The sequence below is a fragment of the Orcinus orca genome, chromosome 5, assembly GCF_937001465.1.
Source record: "Orcinus orca chromosome 5, mOrcOrc1.1, whole genome shotgun sequence".
Classification (NCBI taxonomy): domain Eukaryota; kingdom Metazoa; phylum Chordata; class Mammalia; order Artiodactyla; family Delphinidae; genus Orcinus; species Orcinus orca.
In genome coordinates, this window is record NC_064563.1 from 81,266,412 (window position 1) to 81,293,713 (window position 27,302).

The window sequence follows — 27,302 nt, forward strand, 5'->3', positions numbered from 1 at the left end:
TGTGGCCTCCCCCGTTGCGGAGCACAGGCTCCGGACGCGCAGGCTCAGCGACCATGGCTCAAGGGCCCAGCCGCTCCGCGGCATGTGGGATCTTCCCGGACCGGGGCACAAACCCACATCCCCTGCATCGGCAGGCGGACTCTCAACCACTGCGCCACCAGGGAAGCCCTGGTCTTTTCTCTTCCATCCTCTTCATTTCCAGTAGCTGCCAGCGAATGAATTAGGCATCACCTTAGTTATGGGGGTTCTACGTGTAGTAGCTTCTATGTCTCAGCTGTGCAAAAATATTTCATACTTTACTGCTATATTTTCTCTTTTAAATCTCTCCATAAGAAGCTATGAAGTTTAGTAATCATCATGGAGGATACTAGCGAGGCAGCTTGATTTTGCCTGGTCCATTAAATATGTCGTTTTTGATCTTCACCTTTCAAATACATAGCATGATCCTTGCTGCAGAGCCTACTCCAAGGCTTGATTTCTGGAAAGCAAAGGGTCTGGAAATGATCTCTTTGCCCCAGAGAAAACATAAGCAATACCCAGGGTAAAAATTGGACCTGAACAATTTTTCACCTGGGGGTAAAAATTGATAAATGATTCCCCACCAAGAAGCCTTGGAGTGTAACCAGGAAAGCGATGATCAGTATGATCCTTTCACTGGCAAAATCTTAAAAATTCACGACTTCCATTTGCTCCTAAACCCATTGTAACTGGCATCTCTGCACTCCACCCCTGCCCCTCCTATTTCGACTTAAACTACTCTGAGAACATCACAATCCTCATATTTTTCAAATCCGGCGAGTGCCCTCTTTTCAGTTCTGTGGTAGACACTGCTAATTGCCTACCCAACATCTGTGCACATATTTCTTCCCCAAGTAGCTAAGACACACACCATCCTCCCAAGGAAGACTGTCACAAAGTCTCATCTTAGCTTATCATCAGCCTCAAGTCCAGACAGTACTTTCTTAAAGCTTAAAGGCAAGGTAATTTTCCTAATACATTCATTACACAACGATATGCGAGGGAGCAGGAAAACCGCAATAAAAACTCCCAGTTCGAAAGGGGAGAAAGGAAAGCACACAAGTCACTGGTCTATACCACTAACCACGTGCTGCTGGACCGGTGTAGTATTCTATTCTGGGAGTGGAGTAAGACCTTTGTTTTGCACTCTGGGAAAAATCTTCCTTACGTATTGCCGCCCTTGGTCATTTCTAGGTGAACTGCCTACCAGGGGTCTATGGATTGCCCTAGGGATCTAGAATGCTCCCAGGCTACTGATAGCTGGACTTGTAGTTTTTTTCAACCATACGATTCCTTTAAAAACTAAGCAGCATGAGGCCTGTTTGTTTCTGGTCAAGTTTGTGTCTTTTTAACCCAGCCAAATATCTTGTCTCCATCTAGTCTTTAAGCTCAAGATTCTGGTCTTTTACCTACTGGCCTCTGTGCTCCGCCCACTTCCCTAGCCATTAGCTTAACAGCTACTGTCTTGAGGGAATTCAGGCAATTCAGACTCAGTGGGGAGATAATACTCATAATGTGACCTGTGCCAATGTGTCTGGTGAGAACGTTTAACTGAACGTGCCTGAGAAACCCTGGAGACATCAGTTTTGTCACCACTGAGCAAACTCATTTTTTTTAACCTAGTTTTCATTTGGAGTGTAAAGGCTCCTGGCTTTTTCACACCTGCATGGTTCCAAATTATGGGACTCTCAGTAAACTTAGATGCCATGTGCTGGTAGAGGGGGCTTCTATTAACAAAGCTTTATTTATTTTTTTCTATCTTTCTTGCATTCTAGCCAGTTCTATTCTGAATTCATCTCTTGCTTGTAAGACTTGGATGAATGCAGCAAGAATGTGCCTGCTTGCAGTTTCTTTATTGGATTCATTCATTCATTCCATAAGTATTTATTGAAAACCATTCTAAGAGTCAGGCCCTTTGCTAGGTGGGAGGGATACAACGGTGAAACAAAATAGAGTTCCTGCCCTTATAATTTATAATCTAGTGAGTCCATCTGTTGTCCTTTTTTTAAATATTGGTATTTCCTGGAGTTCTGAAGGAACCTTCGCTCTTTTTCCTCTACAATGTCCCCCTGTGTGATTATACCTATTCCCATGACTTCAACTCCTACCTCTATGGTGATGACTTGCAAATTTGTAACTCTAACCCCCTACGTTTCTCCGGACCCGCAGGCCCATATTTCTGTCTTTTGGACATCTCTACCTAGATGTCCCATAGCCACCTCAAACTGAACGCTTTTCTTGGCCATACTTTTCCTTAAGAAAGGGGCTCCCCCCACCCCACCCCCCATACTCCCTAAACTGGCTAATACCCCCATCCATCTACCAGGTCTCCTAGGCTGGAAACTTTATCATCCTCCATTCCTTCCTTTCTCTCACTCTCATATTGAGGCAGTCATGCAGTTCTAGTGATTCTCAATAAAATTCTCAGTCCAGACTTACCTCTCTGTTCCTACTGCTTTAGTTCATCTTCCCCTAAGCCTAGACCATTACCTGGTCCTTTCCTTGCCTCAAAACCATCTGACCTGTCCTTTACTCTGCTACCAGAATTAGCATGCTAAAAAATTACACGCCCGTTTAACATCTACATTTTTAGTTGCCTACAAGGTAAAAAACCCGAACTCCTTAGCAGAGCATTTAAGGCCTTGGACCCACGTTATTTCACCAGCTTATCGCTTACTACATTCCTCAACACACTAGCTGTGAACTTCTTAGAGCTTCCTAAATACGTGCTGTATGCTTTCATGCCTCTGTGCCTTTCCATGTGGAATGCCTTCTGTCCTCACCCTTTCTAGTCCTGCGAACTCCCTCTTCCTTCTTCAAGATATAGTCCAAATGGCATCTCCTGTTTGACACCTTCTGCAGCTCCTGCAGGCCCAGCAAGTTGCTTCCCTGTGTGCTCCTGTACTTCCTTCATTGCTTTGTTACATCTGTAAATCTAACAAGTACAAAAATTTACAGTTCCACACATCTCAGGTGTGGGACTTGTTTTCTTTATGGTTCTATAACTGAACTTTAGCTTTCATGCGCCCATGTCCACAGATATGGAAAACTCCATCTTGACAGTTCAGGATGAACTCAGTCATTTTCAGAGTTTTCTTAGTCCATTTGGGTTGGTTTTTTAAAAATATTTATTTATTTATTTAGCTGCATCCGGTCTTAGTTGCGGCATGTGGGATCTTTTAGTTGCAGCATGCGAACTCTTAGTTGTGGCATGTGGGATCTAGTTCCCTGACCAGGGATTGAACCCAGGCCCCCTGCATTGGGAGCCCGGAGTCTTAGCTGCTGGACCACCAGGGAAGTCCCCATTTGGTGTTTAAACTCAGTTCCTGCAAGGCTTTGCCCTTTCTTCTCCTAATATCCTTGAGATTGCTCTAGATGGTGGGCAGGCATTGTGGGGAGGGTGGTCTAGCTTATGGCCCCCCATCTGTCCTCTGCCCCCAGTGTCCTCTGGTAGGTAAGCCACCCTGGGCTTTGGTCATTAGCACCTTCCCAGACTTAAATTTCCAATGCCCTTTGCTCTTAAGTAGTGTCTACACAGGCTGCTCTGTTTTTCATGCCGGGGGAAATCGTTTCCCGGCCAGGTCTGTGCGCCTCCTGCAGCACAGGAAACTTTTGAGTGTGCTCATCCTCCAAGCTGAAATGCGGGCTCTTGCGGGGGGCTGTCCTCACCTGTTCTGGACATCTTCCCAGCCATTGCTACTTTCCACTCAAGTGCCAGGCTGGGTGAGGGGCTGCACTCAGCGGGGTCAGGCAATGGTCCCTTCTGCTGTGGAAGTCTCCCCAGTTTCTCTGAGATTTCTATTATTCTGCTCCATCTTGGCTCCCAGGGCTCTTTCAAGGGAGTGAGGCAGTAAAGTGAGCCAGTTCTCAGAGTCTCCAAGAGTTCTAGTCATGTCCTCTCTGATTCTTCTCTTACTACCAGGTAGAAGGAAAAACTTTTATCTTTCTTTTTTAAATTAACTTATTTATTTATTTAGTTTTGGCTGAGTTGGGTCTTTGTTGCTGCGTGCAGGCTTTCTCTAGTTGCAGCGAGCAGGGGCTACTCTTTGTTGTGGCGCGCAGGCTTCTCATTGCGGTGGCTTCTCTTGTTGCGGAGCACGGGCTCTAGGCGTGCGGGCTTCAGTAGTTGTGGCACATGGGCTCAGTAGTTGTGGCTCGTGGGCTCTGGAGCACAGGCTCAGTAGTTGTGGTGCACAGTCTTAGTTGCTCCACAGAATGTGGGATCTTCCCAGACCAGGGCTCGAACCCGTGTCCCCTGCATTGGCAGGCGGATTCTTAACCACTGCGCCACCAGGGAAGCCCAAAACTTTTATCTTGAAGTAAGAAAACTGCTTTAGAATATCTTGTATTCTTTCCTCTCTCATATATGGTATAAACTCCATGCTCTAAATCCTTCAGGCTTTTAGCCTTTTGGTTCAAAAAGACTCCTTTTTCTCTCTCAGAAAACCTAACTCTGAAAGCCAGACTTTTGTGACTATATTCTCTGCTTGATTAAAAATAATTTTGTCATTTATGTATACATACATGTATATATCATATATATGTATATTCAATTGAGTTTGTTCTAAATTTTATTCTTTTTGCCTCTGAGGTGATAAGTAGCAAGAACTCAATGGGTAGAGGAACGAGGAGCAAGAAGAAACCCCCAAAAAAGAAATCTTTGAATTTTATCTCAAAATATTTTCTTGCCACATAAAATTGTACTGTACTTTATCTGTTTACATGTGGGGAGTTCTCTTTGTGAACATGTCTTAGCCACTTTTGAAGCTCAAGTCCATCATGGTAGCCACTGGCCACATGTGGATATTGAGCACTTAAAATGTGGTTAATCTGAATTGAGATGTGCTGTAAGTATCAAATACAGACTGGATTTTAAAGACCACTGCCAAAGAAAAGAATGTAAGATATCTCAGTAATTTTTATGTTGATTACATGTTGAAATGATAACATTTTAGATATAATAGGTTAAAAATGTATTATTAATTTTACCTTTTTTAATGCAGCGAGTAGAAAATTTAAAATTACATATGTGGCTTCCATTACATTTCTTTTTTTTTTTTTTTTTTTTTTTTTTGCGGTACGCGGGCCTCTCACTGTTGTGACCTCTCCCCTTGCGGAGCACAGGCTCCGGATGCGCAGGCTCAGCTATGGCTCACAGGCCCAGCCGCTCCACGGCATGTGGGATCCTCCTGGACCGGGGCACAAACCCGTGTCCCCTGCATCGGCAGGCAGACTCTCAACCACTGCGCCACCAGGGAAGCCCTCCATTACACTTCTATTGTTCAGTGCTGCTCTAGAACCTGAAACAGTGTTTGGTTATGTCCCAAGTAAATGTAAAGAAAGAGAGAGGGAAGAATGGAAGGGAAGGAGGGAGAGAGAATATGGCTTCAAAGAAGTTTTCATTTTTTTCCCCCCTCTAATAGGGGTAGAGAGGGCATTAAGCAGGGATTATTACCTTGAGGACCAGATTTTGGCCCTCAGCTTCCTGAGAGTTCTTAATATTCCAGAGAAGAGAAGACAGATGACAAGCATATATATCAGTGTGGAGAATATTCATTTCCAGTGGTTGGAATAGGGCACATCCTCCTTGTATCACAGTATTAAGGTTGCCTGATGAATGGAAAACTTCCTGGTGAGCATGGACCTAGATCAAAAGCATGTAGAAATTCTCTGTGGGCTATTTTGCCAGGCTCATGCTCTGGGTGATCACTGCCTATTTCTGTTGGCCCCAGCCTTCATGCTGCTTCTCAGTGGTTCCCTGCACCCCACTGACCTGCTCTGGGACTGGCCCCAAGCCTGATAGCCATTCTCAGTGTCCATGGCCCCACTGATGCCACCCTGAAACCAGGACCTGTCTATGTGTATGGATGCAGAGTTCCCAGGTTACAGGCCACTGTGGGCTGGGGTGTAGGGAGGGGAGAACATGGACCAGAGCCCAGACTGTTCTAGGCTCAGTCCAGCCTTAGGAGTCTTTCTGTGACAGGGTTCATTCAGTAACTGCCTCAGGGCTTGGTCTGAAGTCAGGCTGAGGGGTTGGGATGTGACGGGGTCGGCCTCCAACTGTGGCTGAGGTTCAGGGAGCTGGACACACCTTTTCTTTCTCTAATATTCGGCCATGCTGTCTAACAGACGGGCAGAGTTTTAGCGCCCCGCATTGTGTCCAGGCCCAGGACACTTGCTCATACCCAGTAAAGTGACTTCAAGCCTCAGATCTAGAGAGGTTTCTGTTCCTCACTGGGGTGTGTCTCAAGGGCCAGAACTAATGGGGCAGGTGAATGATTATATGGAGTGATTTCAGGGACACCAGGGAAGCTGCTAGAACCCTCCAAATGCTCCTTCCATCTGTCTGGTCAATACTGACATCCCTCAGTTAGAGATTCATCTATTTGGATTAGCTTTTGGAACAGGGAAAAATCCCTAGACTAAGCGCCAGTAGATGAGGAGCCAAGTCTCATCTTTGCCTCCTATTTGAGGTTGGTATTACCACACCTATCCCTGCCCCACAGTAGAGAATATCCCTCTAGTAACCAGATGTCTGTGTCCCCAAAATCCAGAGTGTCTCCTCCTGAACAATGTAGCATGCACACTAACGTTACTTCATATGCTCAGCATCCCCCTTATTTTGACATATTTTTCGTGTAATGCTGTCCATGAATTTGGAAGACACTTTGCCTTTCTTACATGCTTTTTTCACTAGCTCTATTCTCAAGAGTTCTAGACATATCCTTATTTGTAGCTTGTAGAAGTCAGGCCATGTTCTAATAGAAACAGAACCTTCCCTACATTATGCTGTCTTTATTAGCTGCTCGGCTGGTAAGTTGGCTTAAGTCATACTCTCACTGAACCTCAGATTTTTCATGCTATATGGAGACCCTACCCAAATCACGTATTAATTGAAGATAATCAATGTAAAAATGCTTTGTAAATCATAGACTCCTCTATAAACTCTAATGGTATATTAAGATGTAAGCTATCATTATTTTCATGATATTAGTGTTAATTTGCCACAAGTGAACAACTTTGGGTGTCTCTGCTACAGACACAGGGACTTGAGAGCAGGAAGTGGTGATTATTTGGAGGACTAGGGAGTGAATACATTTTAGTACCCAAATAGGCAATGTGATTTGTCAGATCATAATAATCTTTACTTTTTTTTCTCTTATCAGACCCAAAATATGGAGCTGGAATATACTTCACCAAGAACCTCAAAAACGTAGCACACCAGATCAAGAAAACATCTGCCACAGATAAGCTGATCTATGTGTTTGAGGCTGAAGTACTCACAGGCTCCTTCTGCAAGGGTCATGAGTTAAATATTGTTCCCCCACCCTTGCATCCTGGAGCCGTAGACTGCCATGACAGTGTGGTTGACAATGTTTCCAGCCCTGAAACCTTTGTCATTTTTAGTGACACACAGGCTGTGCCCCAGTATTTGTGGACTTGCACCCAAAATCATGTACAGGATTACTCAGGACAAATGATGCTGTCTCCACAGCAGCCTTGGAGGAAACTCTCAAGTGGCAGCTCTGTTGATTAACCTCCACATCATTTTAACAACAGGTATGACCTTCCTTTGGAGGAAACCACTCAAAGAGTGGTTTGAATATGTCAAATAAACTATCATCTTAGCGCCTTCATCTTTGTCTTCCTCTTTTGGGGTTGGGGTGGGTAGATAACAACTAAAACACTCTTAGGACCTCTCCCTCTCCTTCAAGTTGTCCTTTTATCTTCTTTACCATAGGCAAAATACCATAGCAAAAATGTTTTACATGTAGTGAAGAGATTTTCCAGTATATAATCCAATCCTTATATTTTGTAAAATGATCATAGTGTAACATATTAAGACGGCAAGATGATTTTAGATTTTCCAGAGAATCTTATAAAGTGCTTTATATATCAAAATAAATCACCTTTGTCAAAGTAACTGGCTCTGAAAATTATGTGTAAAATGAACTTATTTGCAGTGGAAGGACACCAGACGGCCAATATTCTACTGCTACCCCTTTTGGATTCAGCTATTTCAAGTAATGCCACTCAGGCACCATGAGGCTAAATTATTAATTCACCAAATATATCTTGGTCACCAGATGTATGTATTTCAGTCACTTTCTCGGTGCTGGGGCTACGATGCTGGACAAGACAAATGTCTTCCTAAAGCTTTCAGCCGAAATAATCAGAAAGGCAGCTATGGACAACTTAACAAGTGTGACTCGGTATAACAAAAGAGGAATTACAGATTCTTTGGAAAAATTTAAGGAGGAGAAGCATAAATTAATCTGGGGTTGGGAGGAAGTCCTTTTAAAAAAAAGTGAAACTCAAGTTGAGACCTGAAGAATTTTTAAGATAGGCGAATTAGGAACGCAGCACATTGGGAACACAGTTGGAAGAGTATTCTGTGCAGCGAGCTCTTAAAAAGGCTGAATCTGCTGTGACTGTGGCCATATTTGACTTCAGATTTCTGCAATGTAGTGGCCAGCTAATCTCAGCATGCATCTCTTTCCTATTCTGAAATCAATATCTCTCTATACTTCCAAACTTCCCTGACCTTCACATCCTCAACCTCTTGTCTAGAATACTTCCTCCTCCTCATCTTACCTTAGCCAGCATTCTTCATCTGAAAAGAAGCATGTTTATTGGCTCATATGTTACTGCCCTTGAATATGGGCAAGAGGAGTCCCGCCTTGGACTTCTGGTTTGAGAGGGTCTCACTCTCAACCTTCCTCTGGCCATGCCCATCTCCACAAGGTGAGGAATGCACAAGGTCAAGAGAATGTGTCCATTTGGAACCTGCGCACCTCACTTCTAAGCCACCCACTAGGTACCTGGAACTCTAACTTCCCGCCTACACAGCTTCAAGTCTACTTCCAGGACTCTTCCTTGGGTCTCTCTCCCAAGGGTAGACTATGCCGCAGTCTGCATCAAGAATGGCCATGGAGTGTTTTCAGGGATGGAGCTTGGACATGAGGGCTGAGGTGTTCACACGCCTGTGCATGAGTCTGTGGTACAGAGTTGAGGGTGAGAGGACTGATTTGAAAGATCTAGCATATATTTAATAGAGATGTCAAAAGATAATGGAGGAGAGGCAGTGTTCACAAGGGTAAGAAAAGAAACAACCCATACCAAGAAACATAATGAAACTGTAGGCCACCAAAGAGGTGATCTTAAAAGCAGGCAGAGGGAACAGTCAAGCTATGTACAAAAGAATGACAATTAGACTGACAACATATTTCTTGTTGTAGGCAGTATAATGTCCTCCCTCTGCTCATTGCAAAGATGTCCACACCTTAACCTCCTGAATCTGTGAATATATTACCTTACATGGCAAAAGGCATTTTGCAGATGTGATTAAAGTTACCCTTCAGGGTCAGGGGAAGGGATAGTTAGGGAGTTTGGGATCAACATATACACATTGCTATATTTAAGATGGATAACCAACAAGGACGTACTGTATAGCACAGGGAACTCTGCTCAATGTTATGTGGCAGCTTGGATGGGAGGGGAGTTTGGGGGAGAATGGATACATGTATATGTATGGCTGAGTCACTTTGCTGTGCACCTGAAACTATCACAACATTGTTAGTTGGCTATACCTCAATATAAAATAAAAAGTTAAAAAAAATAAAGTTACCCTTCAGATGGGAAGATTAACCAGGATTATCCAGGTCAGCCCAATCTAATCACATAAGATATGGCAGCATGAGAAAAATTTGATGCCCTGTGCTTGTTCTGAGATGCGAGGACCAGTGAGAAGCTTCTAGGAGCTAAGGGTGGCCTCTGACAACCAGTGAAGAAAGTGAGAAATCAGTTCTTTAACTGCATGGAACTGAATTCTACCAACACCTGGAGTGAACAAGGAAATGGACTCAAAAGCTTCCAGAAAGGAGAGAAGCCTGCCAACACTTTGATTTTAGCCCAGTGAGACCTATGCCTGACTTCTGACCTATAGAACTGTGAGACAGTATAGTTGTGCTTTTATAAGTCACTAAAGTTGTGGTAATTCGTTATGGCAGTAATAGAAAACTAATACTGAAGCCTGAAGGCATTTGCATAATATATTCAAAGGGCTGAGAAAAATGAACTGTTAACCTAGAATTCTGTAATTAGCTTTTATTTTGCTTTAATTCTTTTTCTTTTTTTTTTTTTTTTTTTGCGGTACACGGGCCTCTCACTGTTGTGGCCTCTCCCGTTCGGAGCACAGGCTCCGGACGTGCAGGCTCAGTGGCCATGGCTCACGGGCCCAGCCACTCCGCGGCATGTGGGATCTTCCTGGACCAGGGCACGAACCTGTGTCCCCTGCATTGGCAGGCGGACTCTCAACCACTGTGCCACCAGGGAAGCCCTTGCCTTAATGCTTGAATAAAGACACTCTCAGACCACTGAAGACTGAATTTACCAACAAAAGATAAACTCTTACTTAAGGAATTTAAAGGATATAATTCAGGGAGGAGGGAAAAAACAAAGAAAAATCTAAGCTTCAAGAAGTCATGATAAACAAAAAAATGGTAAATGTGTAAATGGTAAACAATCACTGTCTTTATAAACAACTAATAATTTGTGGAATAAAATAAGACTGAAATAAAATACTGAAAAAATGAACCATGTAAAATGTTGGATTAATGAATATAGTTAAATAGTTAAAGGGATTTAAAGTCCTTGTGTCATTCAAGAGATTAGCATTATTAAGGGAAGCCACTAAAAGAGAAGTAAAGCACCTAACTTCTAAATAGTAGACCAAAAATTTTAAAATTAAAAAAAAGAAAAGAATTAAAAAATCCAAAAAAGGCAAATCAGGGAAGACGGAAAAAAAGAATCAGAGGGAAAAAAAGTGAGACAACACAAAATGGAAGAAATAGTTCCAAATACGTAAGTGATCATAATATGTGTAATTTGAACTAAACTTGCTAGTTAAGTCACAGATAGATTGGATATTAAAAATCCAACTACAGAGCACCTAAATACATAAAGCAAATACTAACAGACATAAAGGAGAAATTGACAGTAGTACAATAATAGTAGAGGGCTTTTAACACCCTACTTACATCACTGGACAGATCATCCAGACAGAAAATCAATAAGGAAACATTGGCCTTAATTGACACATTAGACAAGATGGAATTAATAGATATATATAGAACATTCCATCCAAAAGCAGCAGACTATACATTCTTTTCAAGTGTACATGGAACATTCTCCAGGATAGATCATGTGCTAGGCCATGAAACAAGTCTCAGTAAATTTAAGAAGATTGAAGTCATACTGAGCACCTTTTCCAACCAAAATGGTATGAGACTAGAAGTCAATTACAAGGAAAAAACTGCCAAAAACACAAACATATCGAGGCTAAATAATAGGCTACTAAACAACCAATAGGTCACTTAAGAAATCAAAGAGGAAATTTTAAAATGCCTGGAGACAAATGAAAATGAAAACGATCCAAAATCTATGGGACACAGCAAAAGCAGTTCTAAAAGGGAAGTTAATAGTGATACAAGCCTACCTCAGTAAACAAGAAAAATCTCAAACAATCTAAACTTACACCTAAGGAATTAGAAAAATAAGAACAAACAAATCCCAAAGTTTAACCTTAAGTTAAAGAATGTTATTAGGGATAAATGACTACTCAATAACAAAAGATTCAATTAACTGGGGATAGATATAATGATAGGCATATAATGATGGTAATTGAGGTAATAACATAGCCTCACACTACATAAAGCAAAAACTGACAGAATTACTGGAAAAATGACAAATCCAAGATCTTAGAGATTTAACACAGCTCTCTCAGGACCTAGCAGACACTCAGTTAAAAAAAATAGCAAGACTATAGCGGATTTGAAGAACACAGTTTTAACCTAATGAACATATACAGAACCCTCCACCCAGCAATTAGAGAATATATATATTCTTTTCAAGTATACACAGAACAGTTATACATATTGACCATATTCTAAGTTCAACACTTTTAAGATATTCTCTATTGGACTGTGTTCTCTGACCATCATCCATCATGTAATTAACTTAGAAATCAATAAAAAAAAATAGCTTAAAAATAAATACATTTGGAAATAAGATATACACTTCAAAATAACATCTCATGGGTCATGAAAACAACAGAAATTGGAAAATATTTAGAACTGAATGTTAATGAAAATATTACTAATACAATTTTTGACATAAAACTAAAATAGTACTTAAGTTATAGAACCTTAAAGCTTATATTAAGAAAATCTATAGGCATAAATTAATCAGTTAAGTAACCAATTTAAGGTAAGAAAAGAAAATCAGGGGCTTCCCTCATGGCACAGTGGTTAAGAATCCGCCTGCCAATGCAGGGGACATGGGTTTGAGCCCTGGTCTGGGAAGACCCCACATGCAGCAGAGCAACTAAGCCTGTGTGCCACAACTACTGAGCCTGCGTGCCACAACTACTGACGCCCATGTGCCTAGAGCCTGTGCTCTGCAACAAGAGAAGCCTTGACAATGAGAAGCCTGCGCACTGCAACAAAGAGTAGCCCCCGCTCGCTGCAACTAGAGAAAGCCCACAAGCAGCAACAAAGACCCAACACAGCCAAAAATAAATAAATAAAGTAAATAAATTTTAAAAAAAGAAAAAAAAGAAAATCAAAATAAACTTGAATAAAAACAGAAAGTAATTAAATAAAAACATACAACAGAGAAAAGTAATAAAGTCAATAGCAGTTTCTTTGCAAAAATTTAAAAAAATAGACAAAACAATTTAATGCTAATACATTGAAAATTTAGACAAAATATAGATTTTCTTAGAAAAAACAACTTACCAAAATTGACTGAAGAACTAGAAATCCTGAATTTTCTAATATCTATTAAATAAGTTGAATTAGTAATTAAAATTTTTCCTAACAAGTAAACAAGTAAATACAACAGGCTAAGATGATTTAACTAGTGAGTTCTCCCAAATCTTCAAATAACAGATAATTCCAATCTTCTGGAATTATAAACATAAAATCTTCTAGAGAACAGAAATAGGGAACCCTCCCCAACAAATTTTTCAGAGCTAGTTTAACTTTGATACCAAAAATAGACAACAGTACAAGATAGGAAAAGTACAGACTGCTTCATTTATGTTAATAGATGCACAAATTCTCATCAAAGTATTAATAAATGTAATTCAGCTCTGTATAAATAAATCATGGTCAAGTTGGGTTTATCTCAGAAATGCAAAGATAGTTTAACTTTAGAAAACCTAAGATGTAACTTACCATATAAATATATTAAAGGGTATGCACATTTCAATATATAGAGAGAAATCATTTGGTAAAGAATTCATAAAAGGATATCTACTGAAAACCTAGAGCAAGGATCGTATTTCATGGTAAAACATTAGAGTGATTCCCTACAAAATGAGGAATGAGACACTGGATGCTTCCTATCACCACACCTTCAGCGGTGCATTAGAGCTCCTGTCAAACACATTAAAGAACAAACAAAAAACACTAAAAATGGAGAAACAAAAATGTCATTAAATCACAGAAAATATGATTGTCTATAGAAAATCCAAGAAAATCTGGAGACAAATTATTAGAATTAGTAAAAGCACTCTGCAAGATTCTAAATAGAAATTTATATAAGTCAATTTAATTTCTATGCATGAAAAACAATAAATGTAAAGGCTTTTTTTTAACCAGTATAATAGCAACAGCAAAAAAATAAGGTAACTAGAATTAAATTTAACAAAAGTACAAAAACTTCCGAAAAAAATTACAAAACGTCATTGAAAAGCATTAAAGAAGACCTAAATAACTGGAGAGATATACTATATCCTCACTGAGAGGAAGACAATATAATAGCAATGTCTGTTCTCCAAAAATTAATCTTATCAATTCAATATAATTTCAATCAAAATAGAGGAGATTTTCTTCATAGAAACTGATGGAGTAATTATAAAACATAGCAAACAAAAAGGCCCAAGAAGAACCAAAGCAATTTGAAGAAGAAAAACAAAGTGGAAGTGACTTGACCTACAACATATTATGACTTATTATACAATTACAGTAATTAAGATGTGTTATTGGTGTAGGGATAGACAAACAGACCAACTGAATAGAATAGAAAGCTCCAAAACAGACCTGTGCCTATATGGAAACTTGAGAATATATGTATCTCCAATATATATATCATATATGTATTGAATACCCCCCAAAATACATAAATTTATATAATACATTTATATATTTGTATAGTTGCGATATATATATCTCAAGTTTATATATTATATATACTATATAAATTATATAAATATATAAAAAATTCTGCAAATTTATGATGCACTTTTCACATTGCAGGTTTTACGGTGTCAATACTTTTATGATACATTAAAATATTTTCAGTAAATATTTGCAATTAGGAGCTAAGTACCATTTAGAAATCAGAATTTATGTGGTAAAGAATACAATTGATTTCTTATTCAAGTTTCCATGTTCAAGTCTAAACTATTTGTTTCTTGCATTTTTGCTCACTGGTTCTTTTTACTTTCTGAGTATCATGTGACTATAGGCATACTTTTCTCAATATGGAGCCCTGAGTGTGTATATATATATGAATGACAGAGGTAAAATTGCAGATCACTGGGAAAACAATGGACCAACCTCAGCAAGTGGTCTTGGACAACTGATTAAGGAAATGGAAAACAGCACATTAGGATCATGGCCTAGGGGGGGTTCCCTAGATGCAGAGCCTGAGATGGGGATTCTTGTTCAAGTGACTTATTGGGAGAGTGCTCTCAGGAATAAGGAGACAGTCTAAGGCAGGGGGAAAAGCTAGTAAGAGTGCTGTCTCAGTTGAAGACTAGCTTTAGTCTGATTACATGGGGAGGCTCTAGAGCACACATAGTACCATTAGAGTAAGTTGAACACTGTAGCAATGGTTGGCCTTTTTTTACTCTGATGTCAGTTATTGGCTGAGGTTTGTCCCTGGGGAAAGGAGTGGGAGCCTTGTAGCAAGCTGGCTCCTGTTAGCCCTGCAATTCATCAGAGAAGGGGGCAGCTGACAGTTATCAGCCAGCACTCACAGCAAGTAGGGGAATGGGTGTACTGGCCAGATGAATGGAATACATTTGACCAGTACAGGTGGGAAGGAGGGACAAACTTCTGATTTGCCTGACCTTCTGGGTTTTAGCACTGAAATTCCTACATCCTGGGAAACCTCCCAGGACACACAAAAAAATCCTGATCTGGCTTCCCTGGTGGCGCAGTGGTTGAGAGTCCGCCTGCCGATGCAGGCGACGCGGGTTTGTGCCCCGGTCCTGGAAGATCCCACATGCCGCGGAGCGGCTGGGCCCGTGAGCCATGGCCGCTGAGCCTGCGCGTCCAGAGCCTGTGCACCGCAAGGGGAAAGGCCACAACAGTGAGAGGCCCGCGTACGGCAAAAAAATTAAAAAAAAATTTTAAATCCGGATCTTTTATGATCGGTGTGGGAAGTTGGGGGAAAAGTACAAAACCATATATCCCCATAACGACATAGAGGCTGAAAGCAACACTGCTTATTGTGTCAAATGGATACAGCACAGATTATTCGACTTCTATAGTCTCTGTCGTTTTTTTTCCCCGTTCACTGATATTGGTAACCATGATTTACAGGTCACAGTAATGATCATCCATTGTTGCATCATTCTGAGGGATGCGACCAAAGTGTGCAGTTTAAGTGCATTGTAATCATAAACATTAGCAATACATCTTTGGCTTTGCCTATGGACTAACCATTGTGCCTCATACAAGTTAAATTTTTTAACATTATGAGTGCGATGATCATGTTTTATAAGAGAGTGATTATAATACCAGCAACAGCATGATGACATCGCTGAAAGAAAGCTCAACGACTGTGTAATATTAATTACATATGGAAGGACAATGTAACTGATTATGAAGGTAAATAACAAAAACAGAGCATACTGTGCAATATGCAGAAAAGAGTTTGGGATGTGTGTGGCGGAGAAGGGGATGTAAAAGCACATATGGAGACTGAAATTTACAAGTCCAGGATGAGACAGACAGGTACTTCAAAATCAATCAAAAGTTTGTTTAATTTCTCCCAAAGACACCAATGCTCAGTTGAAAATAGTGGCTGCTGAATTAGCTTGGGCGTATCACATGAACCAATATGCATTATTGTATCATGACTTTCATTGCTCTACGGAACGGAGTAAGGTTTTATTTCCTGATTCAGAAAATGTCTCCCCTAGCTCTTAAGGTAGTTTTACTTGAAAAATGGAGTTTCACATTGTCTTCTTGAAGTCTAAGATTTTAATGAAACCACAAACACATAAAACAAAGTGTGTTATATCTGTCCAAAGACAAAGTAGACTTGGCTTATTTATTTGCTTTCAGGGCAAATGTTAATTTTGACAAATTCTATTCAGTCTCTAAACTTCTTACCAAAGAAAATGAAACGATCTCATCGGCTAAACATCTTATACAGAACACTGTTTAAAGAGGGGTGTGGTTTGCTTACCTGCGATACAGAAGTTTTCATAATGAAAGTGTCTGGGCATTTCAGCTTCCTCAAAACGTGCGGAAGCATTTAACGACATTTTTGACTATAGAAATGGCAGGAGACAGCTTCCTTAAACATGTACCTACAAGATGGTGATCATTGTTGCCAGCCATAGAAAAGACATTATAATGTCAGCCTGCCATGAAATCATATTTTCAAAGCGTGGAACAAGAAGAATGTCCTGCTCCAATTTGGAAATACATTGAGGATGAGAACGGAGAGAAGAATTACAGTGAAACAGAAATAAACATGCTGGTTCTCCAAAACTGTCTGATAATCCTTGAAGAGGTCATAAGAAGTCTAGAAAAGGATGAACCATCTGAATCTCAATTATTCAATGTTATATGCAGGTTGCGACAAAAACTTCAAACAGAAAAAAAAGGACTAATTTTTGGAAATAAGACTTTCAGAACTTTAAAAAAAAAGTCCCTAGAAAAAAGTAACCAAATTAAATAGGACTTTCTGAATTTCTTCACTAAAACTGTAAATTTATTTGAAATCTAACTTCAATTTCACAAGTTCAAATTACCTCTATGCTTTAAAACCATTTTTTCTGGGGAAGAGAGGTTTAACTTATGATAACATACAATGTGCTTCAGAATGTTTTAAAAACAATGGGCATTTTAGATATAGAAATGGTTAATTTATACATGCAAAGGACCTGACTGACAAACAGTTGGTTTACCAAAGCAAGTCTGTAGATACAAAATGGGTGGACATTCTGGAGAACCAGAAACAAATTCCTACAAGTTTAAAAACCTGCTGCATTAGTAATTAAAATCCTAACTGTTCTATGCTCAAACACTTTTGTTGAGGGAATGTTTAGCTTGATGTCATCTGTGCCAACAAGAATCAGTGCAATGCAGGCAGAGGAACAGAGCTGCAAGTCAAAACTAATTTTATATTTGTCTGTATTTGGTTTTACCATTACATAAAAGAAAAGATGTCCTAAAGGCTCCAGGCAGTTCAGAGAAATATTGATGAAAAAGGAAACAAAAAGAATAAAAAATATCCCACTCTATCATGGGACAGAAACATATCATTTCTTAAAACTGTAATAGGAGTAATATCTGTTTAACAAGTTCTACTGTATATATACTCTCCTTCATAAAATTCCTACGTTTATGTATCTTAATATACATATAGAATATAGAATAATATAGCCTACAAAATTTGAATATGTGATAAAGAGTTTAAGAAAGAGTTAAAATAAGTTGCTGAACCAGAGGACAGGAAGAAACATAAAAATATTATGCTGTATAGCACAGGGAGATCAGCTGGGTGCTTTGTGACCACCTAGAGAGGTGGGATAGAGAGGGTCGGGGGGAGGGAGACGCAAGAGGGAAGAGATATGGGGATGTATGTATATGTATAGCTGATTCACTTTGTTATACACAGAAACTAACACACCATTATAAAGCAATTATACTCCAATAAAGATGTTTAAAATATATATATATATATATTATGCTATAAAAGGTTGTATTTTTCTCACAAATTATTTTCTTAATTAGTCCTTGTATTAATTATTATTAATTGCCACTTTTAATGAGTCCTATTGCTATTTTAAGTAATAGCATTTATGCAACAGAAAAAAATACAACAGAATATATCATTGCAAGTAAAAACTTATTTTTCGTGTTTTTATGTTAATGTATGTGTCTAATTGTTATGTATTTTCACACCCATCCATTTGGCAAAAATAAAAAAGACATTTCCAAATGTTAGCAAGGTTGTTTAGAAAAGAAAACCTTATCAGCTACTTGTGGAGCATAAGCTGGCACAACCACTTTATGAAATAATCTGGCAATATCTAGCATATTACTTTTCCATCGCTGTGGAAAAAAATACCAGAAACCTAGTGTCTTAAAACACATTTATTATCTCACAGTTTCTGTGGGCCAGGATTACGGGCACAGCTGAGCTGGTTCCTCTGCTCAGGGTCTCACAAAGCTGCAATCAAGGTGTAAGTCACGTTGTCTTCTCATCTGGAGGCTTGACTGGGGAAGAATCCACTTCCAAGCCGTCTCAGGTTGTTGGCAGAATTCATTTCCTTGTGGTTGTAGGGCTGAGGGCCCTGGCTTGCTTACTGGCTGTCAGCTGGAGGCTGCACCCAGGTGCTAGAAACCATCTGCAGCTCGCTGCCACGTGGCCCTCTCCATAGGCAGTTCTCAACGTGAAAGCTCGCTTCTTCAAGGCCGGCAAGAGAGTGTCGAGCTCTGGTCTGATAAGACAGAGACTTATAATGAAATGTAATCATCCTTGCCATATTCTATTGGCCAGAAGTAAGTCAAAGCTCCCACCCACACTCAAGGGGTAGGGATTATACAGGGTAACAGCAAGGGGCAAAGATCACGGGGGCCATCTGAGAATTCTGCCTGTCACATCTCGTAAGGTTAAAGATGCAATGTCTTAGGATCTAGCAGTTTCCCTGTACACACAAAGACACGTACAAGAATGTTCACAGCAGTGTTGTTTGTAATAGCAAAACTACTGTTCTATAATTTAAAATTAAAAATAAATTTTAATACAAAAAGATATAGTCAGAGAGACATTAACTAACAAAACATCATGTATGGTATGATAACATTTTTGTAAAAGTAACATATATATAGGAATTCTGCTTCAGCAATGGGCTACTGTTGTTGTCTTGAACAAATCCTCCCACCACAGAGAATAGCTGGACAAAATATAAAAAACATTAAGGCACTGAAGAGCTACCACAGCAGTGAGAATCTGTGGATCCAAGATCTGGAAGAAAAGAAAGGGAACCCATGAGAGGTGAGCCTGATGTTTGCTGTTACTTTTCCACTTGAAGTGATTGCTAATTCTGAAAGCAGTGGCTGAAAAACTGAGTAGAGCTTTTGACTGTCTCATGGGGCTGAAGAGGTTCGGTCAAGGAAGAGAGGCCCTCGTAAATACCCCAGACTTTTGGTCCAGACCCTCACGGGATACTCTAACTAGGAATAAGGGTGAACTAGAAAGAAACTAGTTTTCACAAACACTAAAGTCCAGCTCTGAATAATATTAGCTCCTGATTGGAATAAAGTGATCTGTCCTCAGCTTAGCTGCGGTCACGCACACTTGCCTCCAAGTCTCTCCCTTAGAACACATTCCCTTTCCCCAGTGCCCTTGCTCAAACTCAGCTCATCCTAGAAAACACACCATTAGTGGGGAATACTGACGTGGCAGAAAGAGATTCAGGACAAATGAACATCGCATAGCCTAGGATTCAGGCAGTAAGGTCCTCTCTCCCACACTTATGTTATAGAGCTACCCCATTTCTTTCACCTTGCTTCTCCGTGGGTGTTTAGATTGATTTGATAAACCAGGTCGCATGTGAGACTGTATTCTGTGACCTTTGCTTGGCTGGCTTCAGTCTTTCTTCTTTTGAAGCCACTGCTCAAAAACAATTCGATTAAGCTCAAAGAGAATTCCATCAGATTTAACAGTAACAACTATTTGTCCCAAATTTTCGTTTGAGAGCCTTTATTGAGAGTAAAGCAAGCATTTGTGTTTCATTTAATTTATTAATGATTTTTGATACTGCTTATATACATTATCAGGCAAAGGGGACGGGAGAGAACTAAAAAAGGAAATACCCAGAAGTTTCTCAAACATGCTGCATGTGAATGCCTTAGACATGAAGCGCGGACTTATAACTCTTTTTTAGTAATCCCTCAGGCTTCATTCATTCCATTATTTACTCAGTAAACGTGTATTAGGTAACAAGCCTGTCAGAGGCTATAGACAGAGGTGAGCAAGGATCGATACGCCCTGGAAGAGCTTCGAAGACAAATTTGTAGACAAAACTTTGCAATTCAGCCTAAGAAGTACCGTTTCATTGTCACTCCAGAATGACTCTCCAACCCTCGCCACTAACTGCGAACCTTGTCAACCAGACCTCCTTCCCGACGCCAGACTCTCCACTGGTTCCCGGCTAACCGCTGGCGCTTCGCGAGAAGGACGGTTGGAAGACTACAACTCCCGGCAGCCTCTGCAGCAGGGTGGTGGAGAGGCGCGCGCAGGCGCGCGGGCCGGCCCCCGCGCGCAGGCGTACTGCGAACGCCGGCTGAGCTGGGTCTCGCTGTGCTGGGTGCGCGGCCGTGTCGGCGAGCGAGGCCTGGTGAGCACCGCCGAGGCGCGAGCTGGGTCTTCGAGGTTGTGTGCGGGAGAGGCACGGCAGGCGAGCGAGCGAGCCAGAGGCTCACCCCAGCAGTGGCACCGGGATCGGCTGCCTTGAGCTTGGTGAGTGCGGGGCCCCGGCGGTCCCCGGCCCCTCCCCCTCCCGCCGGGGACTCCGGCGGATCCGGTTGTGTGCGGGGGAGGCCCCGCGGTGAGGGCGGGCCGCCGGCAGTGCTCGAGCTCGGGTTCCTGGGCCTGGGCGCTCGCTGCGCGTCCGTGCGTCACGGGCCAGGCAGTCCCAACGGCCGCGCGGCCCGCTGAGAGGACGGTGGGGGTGGGGAGCACTGGTTCGCCATCGGGAACGCCGGTGGAGGCGAGGCGAGGCGGGGCGGGGCGGCGCGGCAGCGGAGCTGGAAGCAGCGTCGGGGACTGCGGGGCGCTGAGGCAGCGGGGCGGAGAGGAGGGAGTGCGGAGCCAGCGCCGCGGCCTGGCGCGAGCGAGCTGGGGGCGTGGGTGGGCCGCACGGAGTGCGGCGACTGAGGCAGGAAAGAGCAAGGGGTGGGGGGCGTGTAAAAATCCTAACCGAGGCCGGAGGGGACCGTCTCGGGAATTCACAAGTTACAGCCCGAGCCGGAGCCGGTGGTTTGGAAGTGGGGGGGGGGGGGCGGGCGCGGTGCGGGTGGAGACAGACGGAGGACTGCAGTTTACAGATGTCATAACAACATGGGCCTGAAGCGTCTGACAGGGGTGTGGTAATTATAGGAATGACAGAACTTCGTCTGCACACAGCGTGTGTCAGTGGTGATGCAAGGGAAGCGGCGAGGTATTCGATTAAGCTCAAAATGGGAGGATGAAACTGAAGGATGACTGGAGTCTGGGAAGTCGTCATGAAGGAATGTTTTAGGTTTGAATGGAAGTATATGTAATGTTCCACTTTTAAGCTCACGATGTCAAAATAGTTAATTTTTTAAGGTTTAAATTCAGAATAAACAGTTGGGAAGTATTTTTTTCTAAAACATACTATTAAATAACGTTTCTACCTTTTTCAAGCCTTTTTTCGTTTAGTGAGCACTGCCTTAAAAACCCCTATTTCTTCGCAGTAGATGAGTGATTCCCCGCCCCGCCGCCGCCCCCCTCCCCCGCACGTTGCTTCAAGGCTCATTCTTGACATTGTTTTTTTCTTAACTTGTTCTTGTGTTTGTGATATTTTGAAAGTAATTCACAAGCTAGTCCCCCTCCATTTTAAAGATTGAAGAGATGAAATTTTAACTTTTCAAAGCAAATGGAGAATGAACTCTATTGTACTTTTACTGAAGTAATTTATTCTTGGAAGGCACTTTTATGTGTAATACCGGATTTTAAGGTGGAGAACATGAGGAAAGGTAAAGGAATTAACATTTATTGAGCTCCTTTCCAGATATTGTGCTAAATACTTTTTGTACAGTAAAACGTTAATGCTTACAGTAACTCTGAAGTATGTTATTTTTTCCTTTTCTGCAGATTAAAGCTTCTAGGGTCAGAGAAGTTAGGTAACTTACCTAAAGTGTTCCAGCTCTTGTTAGAACCAGCCTTAGAACCAGAATCACTGCTAATTTAGGAATTATTTCTCCTCTCCTTGCATACTTCTTGGTTGCGTTTTCTTTATTTGGTCCATTAATTCAGCGAATACTTGGAGTGTTCATAGGCCTTGAGACTGGGGATGTAGACATGATCAAGACACTGTTCTTTTTTTTTTAAACATCTTTATTGGAATATAATTGCTTTACAATGGTGTGTTAGTTTCTGCTGTATAACAAAGTGAATCAGCTATACATATACATATATCCCCACATCTCCTCCCTCTTGCATCTCTCTCCCACCCTCCCTATCCCACCCCTCTAGGTGGTCACAAAGCACCGAGCTGATCTCCCTGTGCTATGCAGCTGCTTCCCACTAGCGATCGTTTTTACATTTGGTAGTGTGTATATGTCCATGCCACTCTCTCACTTCATCCCAGCTTACCCTTCCCCCTCCCCGGGTCCTCAAGTCCATTCTCTACGTCTGCATCTTTATTCCTGTCCTGCCTCTAGAAGACACTGTTCTTGTGTCATGGAATTTATAGTGTTGCAGGGAAGACTAACAAATAATGAGTAAAAATATTGACTGCATGACATTTTATCAGTCAAAATTGAGCAGAAACTGTAGCAAAGGAAGTTCAAATGGAATCAGACAACATAAGCCTTGAGGAGTTTACCTGTTGAATTAATGATAAAGTCTTGATGATTTATGATTTAGTGTTTTTAAGTCTTGTCAGATTGTTTCTAGAAGTATGTATGCTTTGTATAAAATCAACTAAGACTTTTGGCCATGCAAGTAAAGGTGACTGATATAGTGATGATAAAGATAATTCCCTGTTAATCTCTTTGTTTTAAGGTTTCTGTACTTTGCAAGGTATTCTGAATTCAGCCATAATAATGGAAGAAAACATTGGAAATGGTAAACAATTCAATTAGCTGACTGGGGGCTGACTTGCCTCTATTCTTGCTGCAGTGAGCAGGAGGTGGCCCCAGGATAGTGAGGTACCAGATAGGACCTTCATTAGGAAATTTTAAGTCCTTGCAGTGAAAGAGCAGGGATGAAGACTTGTGGAACGTACAGTTTTTTTTTTTTTTTTTTTTTTTTGCGGTATGCGGGCCTCTCACTGTTGTGGCCTCTCCCGCTGCGGAGCACAGGCTCCGGATGCGCAGGCTCAGTGGCCATGGCTCACGGGCCCAGCCGCTCCGCGGCATGTGGGATCTTCCCAGACCTGGGCACGAACCCGTGCCCCCTGCATCGGCAGGCAGACTCTCAACCACTGCGCCACCAGGGAAGCCCCCCGTACAGTTTTTTGTTTGTTTGTTTGTTTTTAAAGATGATAACGACCCTACATGACAGACCTTAGTGACAAAATGGTTCTGATCTAGTGTAGTAGACTAATTGGGACAGTTCTTGAAAGCAGGCAATAATCCAAAATGTGGATAATGGGGATAATCTCCTTCACATAACAAGAATAATGCTGCTCTTCATATACAAAGATAAGTCTGCTTACTCATCATGATTGATTTTTCAGCATGAGGAGGGATATGTGCTGAGTTGTCCATGAGTCTCTGTATTCTGTGACCAGCAAGGCAGCTTGGGGTCAAAATGGGGGTTTTTAGCTAGGGAGCAGAAAGACAAGCAAAAGGTACTAACATCTGTTGATGGCTCAAGCACTGCATCAGGTGTTTTCACTTAATTACCCTTGCAAACCCACTTTGAGAAGGTGGCTACAGGTACAGGATGGTTAGGTAACTTGCCCTACTTCACAGAATAAGTGAGGGAGCTGGTATTCAATCACAGGGCTATTTGTACTATGTTCACATCAATCATTAAAGCTTGATTTTTGTCTTGGTTTGCAGTGCAGTCTCCAGCAGAACAAACTAGATGCAGTTTGTTTAACATCATGAAATGATATTGTGAAGATCTGATTTACTAAAAGCTGAAGGGCTATTGGAGTTCCTTGCTTTACTGCCATTAAAAAATACAATTTTTAAATTAGAATATTCTCTGAAAACAACTGTCCTGTCCTAGCCTCTGCACTTTAGAGGCCACCAATTTCCTTCTTTTAGCTGTTTCCTCTTTCATGTTTATAAATAACTTCTATTGCTATTTCTTGATACAGCAGTTTTAGACATTATCTATTGACTTTCCTCCACATTTACACACTGCCTCTCCCATCCTTTTAATATAGTTATCACAGGTGTTTATTAAGTCAACGTTCAGTTATAACTATGTAAATGTTTATAGCTGAACCATGTAGTATATTGTGATATTATTTCTTCTCTTAACCAATTTTTGTTTTTCCAGGAGTAACACCTTTTTTTCCCACTTCCATTTCCGTGAGATAGCTGTCCTGGAACCTTCTGTCCTTTTAACGCAATCTGGACTGGTTACTTTCTAGGTATACTTCACAGCTGTTATCCTGGAACTTTTCTTTATGTCGCCCTTAAAATTCTCTTTGCCCTTCTCCTGTATTGGATCTCCTGTTTCCCATATTTTCTTAACTTACAGAGAAAGGGTACCTGGGAAGCGAAAACTTTCTGAGATCCTGCATGATTGAAAAAAATCTATATTCTACCTTAACATTTCATCAGTAATCTGGCTGGGTATAAAAACCTAGGCTTAAAAAGTTTGGAAGTCATAGCTCCATTGTTTTCTGCATTTTAATGTTGCTGTTGAAGTCCAGAGGTGTTCTTATTCTTCATTTGTATGTGACCTTCCCTGTCTTCTCCAATCTCCAGAAGCTTTTAGGGTATTATTTTTAACCCCTGAAATTCCATAATGTCCCTAGATTTGATTGTTTGTTTGTTTGTTTTCATTTAAGGTCACTTGATGGACCCTTACAAGCTGGGGATTTGTGTCCTTTAGTTTTGAGAAATTTATTTATTATTTATTATTATTATTGGGGCCTTAGGTAAAAAGAGTTTGAGTTAATTATGCTTCCCAGTTCTTGACACTATCATCAAACTATACAAGGTCCTTTAAATTTTTCTCTTTCATTTCTGAGCCCTACTTCCATTACCCTTTCTAGTAGGCACCCACTGCATTGTGGCTGATACATTCCTTGATTGTATGTGAATCATTGTGAAATATGTAGTGCGTTTTGTGTATTTAGTTTATATATTGTGCTATAGACCTTGTTCTGTTTCTTACTCTTTTTACTCAGCATTGTTTGGAGACCTTTCTGTTTCGTTGTGTGTACATATAGTTGCGTATAATGTTGAATTCCATAATGTGCATCTACCACATTTTACTTTTTATTCCCTAATCACTGACACCTGAGTTGCCTCTCTGGCATCACAAGTGCACTGTGGTAAATATACTCTTACTTGTACATCCTTGTGGACCTGTGTGAGAAGTTCTTTGGGATGTATGCCCAGGAGTGGGATTCCTGGGTCATAGAATAGGAGAACTAGTTTATGTGCCTGCTAGCAGTGAGGAGTTTTCTTGTTTGCCCACATCTTTGACAGTACTTGGTTTTATCCAACTTCTTAATTTTTGCTAGTCGGGTATAAAGTGGTATCTCATTGTTTTAATTTACATTCTCTGATAATTAATGAATTCGAGCATCTCTTGTATCCATTCAGGTTTTCCCTTTTGTTAATTGTCTGTTTTGTACTTTGTCTATCTTTCCTTTCCGCGCCCTGTCTTTTTTGTTTGTTTGTTTGTTTTGGCCGTGCTGTGCTGCGCAGCTTGCAGGATCTCAGTTCCCCGACCCAGGGATTGAACCCAGGCCACAACAGTGAAAGCCCGGAATTCTAACCACTAGGCCACCAGGGAACTCCTGTCTTTTTTTTTTGGTTTGCAGGAGTTCCTTGTGGAGGTCTGTTGGTTTTAGGATTGGAAAATATCTTTTATAGGCCTGTCATCTTTCTGTTAGTTTTGTCCATGGTGTCTTTCATTGAATGAATACTCTAAATTTGATGCATTGTTTCTTTGATAATCTCTTTCTCATTTGATTTTTTTGTCTGTCTTGGAATTTGTATTATTTGGGTCTTAGAATTCTTAGGTGGTTCTTTTAATTTTCCTTTCCTTCCTGTTTTCCATCACTTAGTCTTTTTGTTCTGTTTCCTGAGAGATTTCTTTAATGTTATCTTACAGCCCTTCTATTGAATTGTTAATTCCTATCCATATTTTAATTTCTTAGAGCTCATTCTTATGGTATCTTTATATTATTTTATAGACACTATAGTCTTCTTGAGGACAGTATTAATGTTTTTTTTTTTTTTTTAAAGTTTTGTACCCCTCATTGCTCTGTTTCTTCGAAGTTCCTTTGTTTCCATTGCAGTCTTTCTCTGTAGAGGCTCTCCCTGGATGTCTGGTAAACCTACGGTTGTCCATTCCTATTTAAGAGTGAAGCGCTAAAAACTGAATTGGAAACTATAAGTGTGGCTTGTTAAAGGGTGGACAGGGTAGCTGTGGCCATTTATAGGGGGAGGGGACTCTCATAGTTCTTTTCTCTTGGGCTTGTCAATTTCCTTGAGAAAGAGAGCCTCCAACTAACACAACATTGTAAATCAACTATACTTCAATAAAATTAAAAAAAAAAAAAGTAAAAGAGAGCCTCCAGTCTTGCCTGGGGGATACACACCTGGATGCCAAATTCTGAGAACTTGTCTTAGAAAAGAAGCTGGCGTTCTCACTGTTAATTGTGTTCATGTAATCCTATCTTTTGTATAGCACATCACCTACACTGGAGTCCCTCATTTTAGAGTCTCTCTAGTTTAGTTTCTTCAGAGTAATGCTCTCAACATCCATAGGGGCTTGGGGATGGACTGTTGCCTGGCTGTGCACAATGGAGGAGGAAGTCTGAATGTGATGGCTGTTTTGTAGACTTTCAGCTAACCTGCTAGTTTTTAGTCCTGTTCCTCACTCTACATTCAGAGATGCCTGGGGTGGGGGGGCGGGGGCTCCTGTCTGTGAAGCTTCCTGCTTGTGGGCAGTGTGAATCAGCTTCTTTACAGGTGCTTAGGCTTCAGAGTTCTCCACTTCACTAGTAAAATATCATTAGACCATCTTTTTAAAAAATTTATTTATTTGGCTACGTCGGGTCTTAGTTGCGGCACATGGGATCT

General features: G+C 41.0%; 2 protein-coding genes across 4 annotated transcripts in view; both read left to right on the forward strand.

Moving 5' to 3' along the window:
• The window catches only part of PARP9 (poly(ADP-ribose) polymerase family member 9), a 34,734-nt gene extending 25,072 nt beyond the window's left edge, over positions 1–9,662 (forward strand). For all 3 annotated transcript variants that reach the window (XM_033403358.2, XM_049710443.1, XM_033403359.2), the window contains one exon: positions 7,185–9,662. In XM_033403358.2, coding sequence (XP_033259249.2) covers positions 7,185–7,555 — 371 coding nt within the window. In that variant the 3' untranslated portion in view covers positions 7,556–9,662. The remainder of the gene's footprint in view (positions 1–7,184) is intronic.
• Positions 9,663–20,651: 10,989 nt separating this feature from the next.
• Positions 20,652–27,302, forward strand: part of KPNA1 (karyopherin subunit alpha 1) — a 73,378-nt gene continuing 66,727 nt past the window's right edge. Inside the window, exon 1 of the mRNA XM_004278563.4 lies at positions 20,652–20,793. The gene's annotated coding sequence lies outside the window, so the exon portion shown is untranslated. The remainder of the gene's footprint in view (positions 20,794–27,302) is intronic.